Source organism: Acinonyx jubatus, chromosome A2 (genome assembly GCF_027475565.1).
Source record: "Acinonyx jubatus isolate Ajub_Pintada_27869175 chromosome A2, VMU_Ajub_asm_v1.0, whole genome shotgun sequence".
NCBI lineage: Eukaryota > Metazoa > Chordata > Mammalia > Carnivora > Felidae > Acinonyx > Acinonyx jubatus.
Genome location: NC_069383.1, coordinates 148,057,300 through 148,070,096, shown reverse-complemented (window position 1 = coordinate 148,070,096; position 12,797 = coordinate 148,057,300). Strand labels below are relative to the sequence as shown.

The 12,797-nt window shown below is 42.4% G+C and overlaps 1 protein-coding gene across 1 annotated transcript in view; it reads right to left on the bottom strand.

The window, feature by feature from the left end:
* Window positions 1-489: 489 nt before the first annotated feature.
* Window positions 490-12,797, bottom strand: part of PRKAR2A (protein kinase cAMP-dependent type II regulatory subunit alpha) — a 108,492-nt gene continuing 96,184 nt past the window's right edge. Inside the window, exons 9-11 of the mRNA XM_027038680.2 lie at window positions 8,193-8,258; window positions 5,084-5,225; window positions 490-4,400 (exon numbers count right to left, since the gene is read on the bottom strand). Coding sequence (XP_026894481.1) covers window positions 4,267-4,400; window positions 5,084-5,225; window positions 8,193-8,258 — 342 coding nt within the window. The 3' untranslated portion in view covers window positions 490-4,266. The remainder of the gene's footprint in view (window positions 4,401-5,083; window positions 5,226-8,192; window positions 8,259-12,797) is intronic.

Here is a 12,797-nt window from a genome sequence, read left to right as displayed (position 1 = left end):
AAATTAGTTGAAGGCCCAAATATAACACAAGGACTGACACTCAAGTAAGAGAATTTTCCTGCCTGCCTTCAAACTGGGGCATTAGCTCTTCCTGAATCTTGAGCCTGCCAGCCTCTGGAAAGGAACTACACTATCAACTCTTATGGTTCTTAACCTTTCAGATTCAGACTAGAATTTAATCATCAGCTCTCCTTGGTCTATAGTTTGCCAGCTTATCATGCAGATCATGAGACCTGCCTGCCTCCATAATTGCATGAGTCAATTCCTTATAATAAATCTCTTTACACACACACACACACACACACACACACACACACACACAATCCTTATTGGTTCTTATTGGAGAACCCTAATACATATTCCCAGGTCTCCTCTCTAATTTCCAAGAGCTCACATCCCAATCCCAACAATGTTATCTGCCAGATGGGTACTATTATGGCCTGGAACCCTGAAATGAGAGGACAAACAACACAGGGCTGCACCAGAAAGTCAGACATGATTTGTCAGCCTTTATTAACCAAGAGCAAAGCCGAGCCCTAGAGTTTCCTTTTAAAAAAACCAACCTTGTTTATGGCAAACAATGATTTAATTATATGTTCAATACTACAGAGCAAGAATTGATCACTTTCTAATCACTCATTCTTCTGAGATTAAAATGTAAGTGTAAAACAGTTAAAATAAGATTGTCCCCAATGATTTAAAAACAATTCCAATTGACAGACATTTCAAACACTATGTGTAGAACTCAGGACCAAAAAAAAGACCTTAAAACATTTTACCTTTGAGGTAGCACAATAATGCTGAATTAGATTTCTTTTATTACAATGAGCTTAAGAAAACAATGAGGAATCTACCTTTTGCTCAAGGTGGGCTAAATGGTTTTCTGCAAATCCCCCATGAGGTTAGTGATAGTTTTCTTTTTTTCTTTTTTTTTTTCTTTTTTTTTTTTTACGTATAAAGATAGCCCTGCAGTGTGTAAAAGGAAACCCACAGGGGAAGGCTGCTTCCCATAAAATAGACATTAGAATCATTGAGGAACGTCAGCAGTCAAGACAGGAGGAACAAGAGGTAATTGTAGTGAAAAACCAAACAACTTGTATCTTGTCAAGAATGGTTTACAAGAACGTGTCAAGAACAAAAATTTCAACATTAGCCCACTGAAAACAAAAATTAAAAGATGACGTTCATGGGTCTTTTCCCTTCTTCTCTGTGCAAAAATGCTTTCACTTTTTTGAAATGAGAGAAGATTGTTTCTACACTGCGACATGACATGGAAATTTTGTGTGCCCAGGATGCTGCTGGGCACCAGTGGCACTTCTCACTGACTACCATTGTGAGCAGAGAATCTGGGCAATAAGAGGATGAACATGACCCCTCCTGGCTACAGAGCCATTTCTTGCCACTTTGCTGCTGAATTCACTCATTAAACTGCTCAAAGAAAAACTGCACTCTCACTTGAGAATCTATAGCACTTATATATAAAGACTATCAACTAAGAGGATAGCCCACGTCAACCCTTTCTTCAGAGAATACAGCCAAAAGAAGAGAGTGGGTGTGATAAACTGAGGCCAGAAGGAAGGATAATACTGTAGGTTGGACCTCAAGGCTCTCAGGAATATTCTTTACCATCCCAAACAATAGCTAAAATCCAGGAAAGAGGGCATGAAGCTCTAACCCATGGAAGAGAACAATATAAAACAATTAACACAGGGATCTCTTCCTAATATGCTCCTCCCCTTGAGGCTCACCCAACAGTTCAGGGCTTGCCTGACATAATGTGGACACTGGAGCCCTCAGCTGAGCTTGGTCTGCCACCTTTGAATCTCCATGCTGCAAAGAGAACTGGGACACTGTCAGACTCCTGGCACCTTGGTAATGGTTGTATCCTATTTCACTCACCCTGGTCCTTTTAAGGTCTTCCTCAAGCCAAACCCCCAAAGGGCCCTGTATGCAGTGAGGGTTTGGACTCATGATCTATATATCAATCTGTAGTTAGAGCAGGAGGACTTAAGACTGATGGATTTTACTCTGTAAAACAGCAACCATCAGTGAGTTGGGGGTATCAAAGAGGCTTCTGTGAAGAGGAAGACTGAACTGGGATGTGCAAGGAGGCAGGCTGAAAAGGCCCATGCCTAGCAGCCTGCAGGGGTGACTCTGGCACTAAGCTCACAGCCAGCCCTAACTAAAGCTGGCATGGGGGGTACAAAGAGGGCATCTGCTCAGTATTTAAACAGTGTCCTCACATAGTTGGGGCCAGACCTCTGTGACGCTCCTAAAGCTCAATGTACCTGCCACTTTTGCAATAAACAGGGGTGATTCCTGTCTGCTAAAGTGCAAGATCTGCTTTCCTAACTTACTTGATAATAAAGCAACACCCTGGAGAAGAACAACCTTGGAAAATCGTGGGAAAAACCACATGGGCTTTCCCAGTGCTAGCTGCCGGTTTTGGGGTATTAGTTACAACCTCTCACGATTCTGAGACCTGCGATGCAGGCTACCTAGGGCAGTGTGAAAAGAGTCCTTCTGCTTTCACATCACAGAATGCAAGAAAAAGGGAGAATTGACCAAAGTTGTGGTAGGTCACCCTTCCGGAAATCTCTCCACCACACTGTCCATGGCAAAAGCAGAGAGCCTGGCTTATGTGGACAATGGAAGTGACATGTGGGCTCCATCACTATCTATAACAGGAATAACTCAAGCCCCAGCATGTGATCTCTTAGGGATCTATTGAGTGACACAAATTTAAAAAATAAATCATATTGGGAAGGGCCTCCTGATTTAATATAAACTTGGCTACAACATTCAAATTATCTCTATGCAGCCTTCACACTACTCTTAGGATCTCTTGTAGTTTCTTGATTCTAAGTCATTGTGAAGGAAAAAAAATCCATTCTGAAATATATTTAATTAGGATAATTCATCAGCATTCTACCTGATAGAATTAAAAGGCTAAAAAAGTTTTAAAATAAGCTAAATTACTTTCCTCTGGGGTTAATAATTGGAACCCCAAATATCCCAACACCTTAATTAGAAAGGTTTTTACAGTAATTCTATGAAATTGTGAGTAATTCTGATTTTTAAAAACAAAGCGTTGATCTTCAGGATGAATGCCTGAGTCAGCTGACAAACTGACACACGCGAATAGGTCTAATAAGAATTCCCTAAACACAGAAATAATTTTTTTTTATTTCAAAAAAAAAAATAGCTGCTTCTTCTTTAAAGAGTTTAAAATTGATAGTTCAACAGCAAAGCTATGTGATAACACCGGAGTAGAAGGAAAGGGCTCTCTTTTTAGTAGTACAACCTCTTGCTGGCACACCGCCATTAGCTGGTAGGGACAACTGGGAACAAGATGGCAGGAGTCGCCCAGGGAAGTATTTGGGTCAGATAAAGTGATGGCATGTCCAGACCCTGGCTCCTTAGAAATGCATAGTGATTCACTCATGCAAACTGCACAGAGATAAATAAAACAAAACAAAACCTACTAAAACAGAACAAAACACCCCAACCCAGAAAACCTTCCCTGGCTCTCTGCTACGTGAAGAATGTGCTGAACCCAAATTTTCTGCTCTAACACAGGTCCTCATGACCAATCGGTGTGCCCTGGTGCACTGACCTGCTGGGCCCTGGGCAGGGCCCTTTCCTAAACAGCACTGTGAGTTTGGAGACAGCTGTCACGGGTATAGCTGTCAGCAGACAGTACAATGCCACAGGACCACAGACCTCAGTCCTACCAGCTGCCATTTTCTACTGTAAAACCAAAGGCTACAATTGTGAACAAACGTGTGGACTTTCTCAAAGGACAAAGGAGAAGATCGAGGGCTACAACATTTCCTCCCTTGAGAAAGGTCGGGGGTGGGTGTCTACAGTTATACACAGGTTTGTGCAGACCTGTGGTGACTTCCAACAGCAACAGTAGCAGCCAGAGAGGAAAGGAAGATGATTACACTTTGGACTTTGTATCAGGCACTTAAATTGTTGGAGAGACATGCCGTTTTGAACCAAAGGTGTGACAACTGGGTTGGAATAATCATTACAAGTGGTCTAATAATGGGCTTTCAGAAGCAAAGTGGAGGAGGTATGGGTCGAACCTCTGCCCATCTTTTAGTGCTGACTTTCAAGTTTTCTAAATGCCCACGGCCATAGCAATGGCAGTGGCGGTGGCAACAGCAGGAACAGTTCTGTTGTGTCTGTCTTCTGTGTGTGTTCTGTGGCTGACCAGAAGGTTTTGGTGTCACACTGAGAAGGCTCTGTGGTGTGGCACACCTACTGCCCGGGATCGATCAAATCCATGCTGGAGCCAAACATCTTCACCAGTTGTTCCTCGTAGTGTGAGATGTTTCTCTTCATGATGTCCATACACGGCCCCAGAAGCCTCTCAAATGCTTGCACGTCCATAACTGCATTGTTAAAAAGAGGTGCACGAGAGAATGAATTCTCTACATCATTAATTCAAAGTCATTTCCCACATGCAAACTTTTTTTCTTTTTAATTTTTAAAAATGTTTTTCATTTATTTTTGAGACAGAGAGAGACAGAGCGTGAGCAGCGGGGGGGCAGGGAGAGAGAGGGAGACACAGAATCTGAAGCAGGCTCCAGGCTCTGAGCTGTCAGCACAGAGCCCGATGCGGGGCTCAAACTCACGAACTGTGAGATCATGACCCGAGCTGAAGTCGGATGCTTAACCGACTGAGCCACCGAGGCACCCCGCAAACTTTTTATTAAATATACCCATTCATGTTACAGGGGATAAGACTGTGGGATCCTGGGCACTTGGAAAAAGGAGGGATGCTTCTACGTTGAGTACAGCCTGACTGTGTCATCTCGGTTTGTGACTTTGCAGAGCCTGGCAGCACCTTTCTCTTGATCCCTACAGAATCCTGGACACCTGCCTCCATTTCTGCTCTTTTCACAGGCTATACTGCTGTATTGCTAAAGGATATATACCCATTTCTAGTTGGTCCCACAAGCTGTTCATGCCTGGATGTGTGAGAGAACTGGTGGAGTCAAGGCTTGCTGCTGGGAAAAAAATACTGCATGTTAGAAAAAAGAAGTATTATGCATAAAGAATTTATTTTTCTTACCTAAGCATTTGACGTCTCCCACTGCATAAGCTGAAGCAGCTCTGGGTTTGTTGGTGACCAGTGCAAGCTCTCCAAAGTACTGCCCCTTATGGCAACGGGCAATCTCGACCTCCTGGTTCCCACCATCCTTGTTTGCTTTAGTCTAGGGCAGGTGGAAAACATGACCTAGACTGATTCCAGAATCACAGCTGGACATGTCCAGTCACACACACTTGCAGTCCCGTCTCAGTACACTTAACACAATTATTTAGACATTCACTCTGCAGAGACGCTAACTGCACCATGTAAACTGCATGGGCTAATTAGTCTCTGGTTTAATTAGAGGAGCTGGCTTTTACCTCGGGCTTCATCCAATTCCTAACAACCTTTCAGAGGTAATGGATAAATATCAAGAGGTAAAGAGCAGACCATTTTCTTTGGAAGGTTTATATATATATATATAAAATTATATATATAATATATAATATTAATATATACTACACGATTATATAACATCAGTATATTATATATTAACATAAATATATTTATTATGTATTTTTATTTATTATACATACATATATGTATATGAATGCTCTCTTTTTGGTAGATGCTGACTTCTGAGGCACAGGGGAAAAGACAGGTCATTTGCAAATTCCTTCTAAATGATGTCAATGTTTCTCTTAGGTAAAGTCACAATCCTAGGCTACTTCTTGATTTGAGATCATGTCTTTCTTGGCCAATACTTCACAGTGACAAATTTTCTTTTTAGGTACTGTCTACATCTTAAGTTAGTGGTTCCCAAGGCACCTGGGTAGCTCAGTCAGTTAAGCGTCCAGCTCTTGATTTCAGCTCAGGTCATGATCTCATGGTTCGGTTCCTGAGTTCACGCCCCAAGTTGAGGTTCATGTACAGCCTGGCACTGGACTCAGCACTAACAAGCCTGCCTGGGATTCTCTCTCTCCTCTCTCTCTCTGCTCCTCCCTCATGCACACGTGCACACTCTCTTTCTCAAAAACAAACTTAAAAATAGTTTAGGGGCACCTGGGTGAGGGCTCAATCAGGTGAGCATCTGACTTTGGCTCAGGTCATAATCTCATGGTTCGTGGGTTTGAGCCCCGCGTCGGGCTCTGTGCTGAGTGCTCAGAGCCTGGAGCCTGCTTCGGATTCTGTGCCCCCCTCTCTTTCTGCCCCTCCCCCGCTCATGCTCTGTCTCTCTCAAAAGTGAATAAAGATTAAGAAAAATGAAAAAAAAAATAGTTTAAAGACTTGGACGTAAATTTAAAAAAGTAAATTAAAAAAAAAAAACAGTTTAAGTTAGTGGTTTCCCCCCCTACCACCACACATTTTTTTAGAGGAGCTGAGTAACTAAAAACAATTTTTTATAATGTTCAACCTGGAAATTTAGTGGTTTAACTTTGTATTAAGAAATCGAGCAGGTTGTAATTTATGCTTATCAAATTACTGAAAATAATGTACTATATTATATTTAATATCTAGAGGTTTTTTGTTTGGTTTTGCCTTTTTTTTTTTTTTTACAAATCCATTTGCCAAGCTAAGCAATAATTTGTTTAAGTAAAAAGATTATTTAGAGTTTATTTATAAGAATTAGTCTCAATCTTTAAGAGCTACTTTAAGTTATAGGCAAATAACCCTCCTTGCACACTACTGCCCTGACCTGTTTGCTCTGTAGTTGATCTGCTCCATTGGAGCCAACACTCCACTTCCAATTTCTGTAGCATTCTCTGGGGCTGCAGACACGTTTGTGCCCACCTAGTCGCTTCTCCAGAGTAGCATTTACCACATGGTCATGTGAACACCAGCCCCCTGACGGTTTTGTTACAATGCAGATTCTGATTCAGTAGGTCTGGGGCAGAGTCTAAGATTGCATTCCTGACAAGCTCTCCCAACCCCCAGGGCCACAGTGCTGCTGGTCCCACACACCCAACACCACTAGGCTGTGATCAGGAGGTGTCAATGAGTATTTGAGAAATATGCAAACATGTATCACTAGTCCAAAAACAGTAAGTAAAAGAACATAGATGTTTCAACCTATTGTTTCATGTGAAACAGCAGATCCATTTTTTTTTTTTTAATTTTTTTAACGTTTATTTACCTTTGAGACAGAGAGAGACAGCATGAACGGGAGAGGGTCAGAGAGAGAGGGAGACACAGAATCTGAAACAGGCTCCAGGCTCTGAGCTGTCAGCACACAGCCCGATGCGGGGCTCGAACTCATGGACCGTGAGATCATGACCTAAGCCGAAGTCGGATGCTTAACCGACTGAACCACCCAGGCGCCCCCAGCAGATCCATTTTTAATCACGAATCAAGCCACCTTACAGGGAGTAATCATATTTATCCTTCTCTATATAACCTTTACTAAAGATATTCTATAAGAGACTTCATATTAGGTCAGTATTATATTTAACTATTTTAACAAATTCTATATTCTTTTAAAAAATGTTTATTTTTTATGAGAGAAAGAGTGTAAGCTGTGGAGGGGCAGCGAGAGAGAGAATCCCAAGCAGGCTTGGTGCTGAGAGCCTGACGCATGGCTTGATCTCACAAACTGTGAGATCATGACCTGAGCCAAAATCAAGAGTTGGATATTTAACCAACTGAACCACACCCAGGTGCCCCTAAATATTCTATATTCTTAAAAAAAAAATTGAACAGAGAAATCTGGTGATGATGGATTTATGATAAGGATTACTCCTCCTATCTATTGGTCATTTTAGGTCTTCCTATCCATGAAATGGTATAATAACAATGGTCCTACAGACCTCCCCTTCCAGTGCTCTAGAAAGGAAGTTTTTTTCATATTCAACACCCACATGTATGTCTTTATCATGTATTCCCCCCACTTTCTACTAGGGGTATTTATCTTTTTCTTATGGATCTGTAGCCATTATTTCTCATATCATTAATTATGTAACAGATGCAAAGGCAATAGGAACAAAGAGAAATATACTAAATCCCTATCACTGGAGGGACTTAAACATGGGTCTTTGCCAGTCACATGCCTCATATAACAATGACACTAGATACTAGACACACTTCCCATTTACAGCAAACAGCTACTTTCTGTGCACGCACCTGGCATAACTTGCCTCGTCACACACAGACTCACCTTGCTTCTGATCAGGATGCTCACCTCGCCGGACTCTATAATATAGAAGCTATCAGCCTTTTCACCCTGGAAAGGGAGAGGAGGTCATCAGAGCTATATATTGGCACAGGACACAGAAATAGATAATTTTCTCATTGCTCAAACTCCAATTTGTATTTAATTTGCAACTCTACAAATTAATCAGTGCCTAACAAATTCAGAACAAAATGAGAGGATCCTGGTCACCAGGGACTTCAGTCCAACTATGACTGACACATCTCTCACTTCCTAACATGGAATATTCACATTTCTCTCCACAAATATGCCCAGGCTGCCAACTGCGCACAAGCATCACTATCTTTGCTGCTCATGTTAGTCTGCTATTGAAACCTGTGACTGGGACCAGTCGCCAAGGCTGCCACAGACAGTATCAAGGTGACTCCTGGCTACCTCTGGGCATGGGGCTCAAGGATAATGCAGCCCTCCAGAGGACAGTGTGGATCTGAAGAAAGCCCTGCCTTGGGGAGGGAGGTACTGTGATGTGGGTTGATGTCAACCTTATAAGCCTCAGGCTTTTCTTTCACTTGTTTGGATTTTAAACCACTTGGCTGAACCAGTCATTCAGGTAATTCAACAAGTAATTAAGTACTTACTATGTGCCAAGGCACTGTTCTAGGCATGTGAGACATATCAGTGGGCAAAACAAATATCCCTACCCTTGTGGAAATTACAGTCTAATATGGTAAACAAACTGTAAACAATCAACATAATGAATCAGCAAATTATACTGTTGTGTTGGAAGGCAATTAAATACTACAGGGAGGGAGCAATGTGGGATCTGGAGTGCTAGGGAAGGAGATGGCTACAGTATACAGCAGAGTTTCATCTGAGGGTGAGATCTGAGCAAAGGCTGGAATGAGGGGAGAGAGGCAAGCAGACACTGAGAAGAGGATTTCAGGCCAACTTCAGTATCTGACCCCTTCCTCTTAACGTTTGGGGCAACAACCATCTACACTGGATAATTCAATACTAGTCCTGTGTTCTCATTCCATGTGGGTCTTATGTCTTCAGTAGAGTCTATACTTCTTCTGAATTTTCCTAAGACTTAAGTGTCGTTGGCCACTGCACAGATCTCCAAGTGGACATCTTACAGCTGAGGCTGCCATTCTTGAGTAGTTAATCTAGTCCCAGTTCATTAGATAATAATCATTGCTTTATGTGAGTAAAAAGCACAGCTTTAAAAAGGGCTGTCTGTGGGTTTCTGTGCTGCCGTGTTGGGTAGGTACCCTGTACCCAGCAGAGCTAAATCAACATGAAGTTCTAGTGTTACCCAAATAGCTCCCTGAGAGTTGATGAAGGAAACTAAGGGGAAGCCAGAGGTTGGGTCACCAGGAGGTTGCTTCTAGGTCCAAGAAGGGAGTTCCACAAAGGAAGATGGGATTATCAGTATTCAGTGCTGTTGGAGGTCAAGATAAAGATTCAAATGTGTGCGGGGCGCCTGGGTGGCTCAGTCAGTTAAGCGTCTGACTTCAGCTCAGGTCGTGATCTCGAGGTCCGTGAGTTCGAGCCCCGCGTCGGGCTCTGTGCTGACAGCTCAGGGCCTGGAGCCTGTTTCAGATTCTGTGTCTCCCTCTCTCTGACCCTCCCCCGTTCATGCTCTGTCTCTCTCTGTCTCAAAAATAAATAAACATTAAAAAAAATAAAAAAGAAAAGATTCAAATGTGCAGAAACATTCTGGTGACCAAGAAGAGGGTGGTGAGTGGTAGGGATGAGCCACAAAAGTGACAGGTGGTGAAGGGTGGTACCTGAGCTCTTTTTGTTTAGATAGATGTGTAACAGCCATAATTTACAGTGCTAATTTTTCAAGGCTTCAGCCTGATGAATTTTTACACATTTATGCACCTGTGTGACCACCTCCTGGATCAAAACAGAAAACCTTTCTGGCCTCCAAAAGGGTCCTTATTGAGTCAAAACTACCATTGCTCCGACTATTAGGTGACCGTATCTGACTTCTCTCCTTGCAGTTTTCCTTAATTCCTGTTAAGGAAAGTAAGGCTGTTCCTGAACTTCATATAAATGGAATCCTACATGGCCTATCATGTCTGGCTTCCTCTGGTCCACACTGTGAGACCACACTTCTAATATGCCTGGCTGTGAAAGGGATGAGAAGCTGGTAGCTGGAGCGAAAACAGTGAGTGGAGGAACGTGAGTGTATCCTGAAGAAAGACTCAGGCATGTCTACAGGGTGTGAAGAATGAGCCTGATGAACAGGGGAGCTCAAATAAAAGAGAATCTGCTAACAATGCTGTGCTCTGCTAACAGAGCTCACTCCCAGCAGGCACTCTGGTGAGTACCACATGTGCATTGACTGCTTCATGCAATTGCCCAAGAAGTCAATACAATTGGTACTATTACTACCCCATTTTACAGATGAGTTTCCTCAGAAGCTCAGAAGATAAATAACTGTCATAGGAGGTAGAGGAATAGCTGGTGGATTCAAGGTTGAGAGGAAATGGGAAGAAATATTATCCAGACCACGAGGAACAATGCGGCTTGCCTAGGTAAAAGCTCTTCTCTTTCTCTGGACCAGAGGAAGGACCATCTCTGATCCTCTTTTTTTAATTGTTTTTTTTAATGTTTATTATTTTTGAGAGACAGAGGGAGAGCAAGCAGGGGAGGGGCAGAGAGAGGGAGACACAGAATCTGAAGCAGGCTCCAGGCTCTGAGTTGTCAGTACAGAGCCCAAAGCGGGGCTCGAACCCACGAACCATGAGAACATGACCCGAGCCGAAGTCGGATGCTTAACCAACTGAGCCACCAAGGCGCCCCTGAGCCTTTTAATTTTACTAATTTGCTAATACATCACCTGAAAGGATTATCATAGTTCACAAACAATTTAAGAAGAAAAAATTAAGGGGCGCCTGGGTGGCTTGGTTGGTTATGCGTCCGACTTCAGCCCAGGTCATGATCTCACGGTCCGTGAGTTCAAGCCCCGCGTCAGGCTCTGTGCTGACAGCTCAGAGCCTGGAGCCTGTTTCAGATTCTGTGTCTCCCTCTCTCTTTGCCCCTCCCCTGTTCATGCTCTGTCTCTCTCTGTCTCAAAAATAAACGTTAAAAAAAAAAAGAAAAAATTAAAAATGAAACCATGAATAATGATACGATCAACTGAAAATGGTCTATTTTTGAGGCATCTGAGGGGTACTGTTTGCATTTCCAGCCTCATGAAACAGCCTGGTTAGGCTGAGACAGAGATGGGCCAGGAGAGATATTTCCTGCCTCCCTCAGGTCCAGTGATAGTGCATGCAAGCTGGCTGTTCAGACTTTGCAGGATGCCTCTCAGTTTTTAGGGGAGACAGAGCAGAATGAGATGACTACCCCAGTAGCAAAAAACAGGAGCTCAATGGAAGAATGTCCCTGCTTTTCAAATTGTTAAGTCTGCTAATAGCATCTTGGTTTTGGCTCAGGTCACGATCTCATGGTTCTGTGAGTTCAAGCCCTGTACTGGGCTCCACACCATCAGTATGGAGCCCACTTGGGATTATCACTCTCCCTCTCTCTCTGCCTCTCTCTCTCTCTCTGAAATAAGTTAAAAAAAAATCTTCCCACAAAAGAAACATCACTAAGTTCCTTAAGATATCCAAGGAATTCTAGTCTTATACAAACTCCTCAGATAATAGTAAGAGAATAGAATCCCATTACGATTCTAACACCCTGATATCAAAATCTGACGAGGCTGCTATAAGAAAGGAAAATTACATATCAGCCTCACTTGGGAACACAGCCAGAAAATCTTTTTTTTTTTTTATTTTTTTTAACGTTTTATTTATTTTTGAGACAGAGAGAGACAGAGCATGAACGGGGCAGGGGCAGAGAGAGAGGGAGACACAGAATCGGAAGCAGGCTCCAGGCTCCGAGCCATCAGCTCAGAGCCTGACGCGGGGCTCGAACTCACGGACCGCGAGATCGTGACCTGGCTGAAGTTGGACGCTTAACCGACTGAGCCACCCAGGCGCCCCATGAAAATCTTAAACAAAATATTAACAAATTGGATTCATCAACATATGAAATGGATACTACACAATGGCCAAGTCAGTCTATCTTATCTCAGCAACACAAGGCTGCTTTAAGATTTGAAAATCAAATCAATGTAATCACTGAAGTCTTGTTAATAACAGCTAAAAACTAGAAACACACCTAATCTCCATCAGCAGTGGGAAGGCAAATAGTTTATTTACATGCTGGAATACTATACAGCAATGAAAACCAACAAACTACAGCTGCACACAACAATGTGGGTGAATGTTGAGCAAAAGAAGGTACAAATAAAAGAATACATACATTCTAATTCCAATTTAGAAATTAAAGAAAAAGACAGCAAGACTTAGCCATATTGTTTATACACAGGTGGTAAAAATTATAAAGCAAAGCAAATATATGACTATGATAAAAGTCAGCATAGAGACATAGTGGAGGTCTGTGAATAGGAAGGGCAGAGCAGCTTCTGAGGTGTGAGGGTATTTCTCTGAAAACATCTAAAAAGTAAATTTCTGGATTATAGAATAAATTCAGCTTTATAGAATAAGGATAAACTTCTCTCAAAAGGGGTTCAGCTAAGTGATTCTCCTA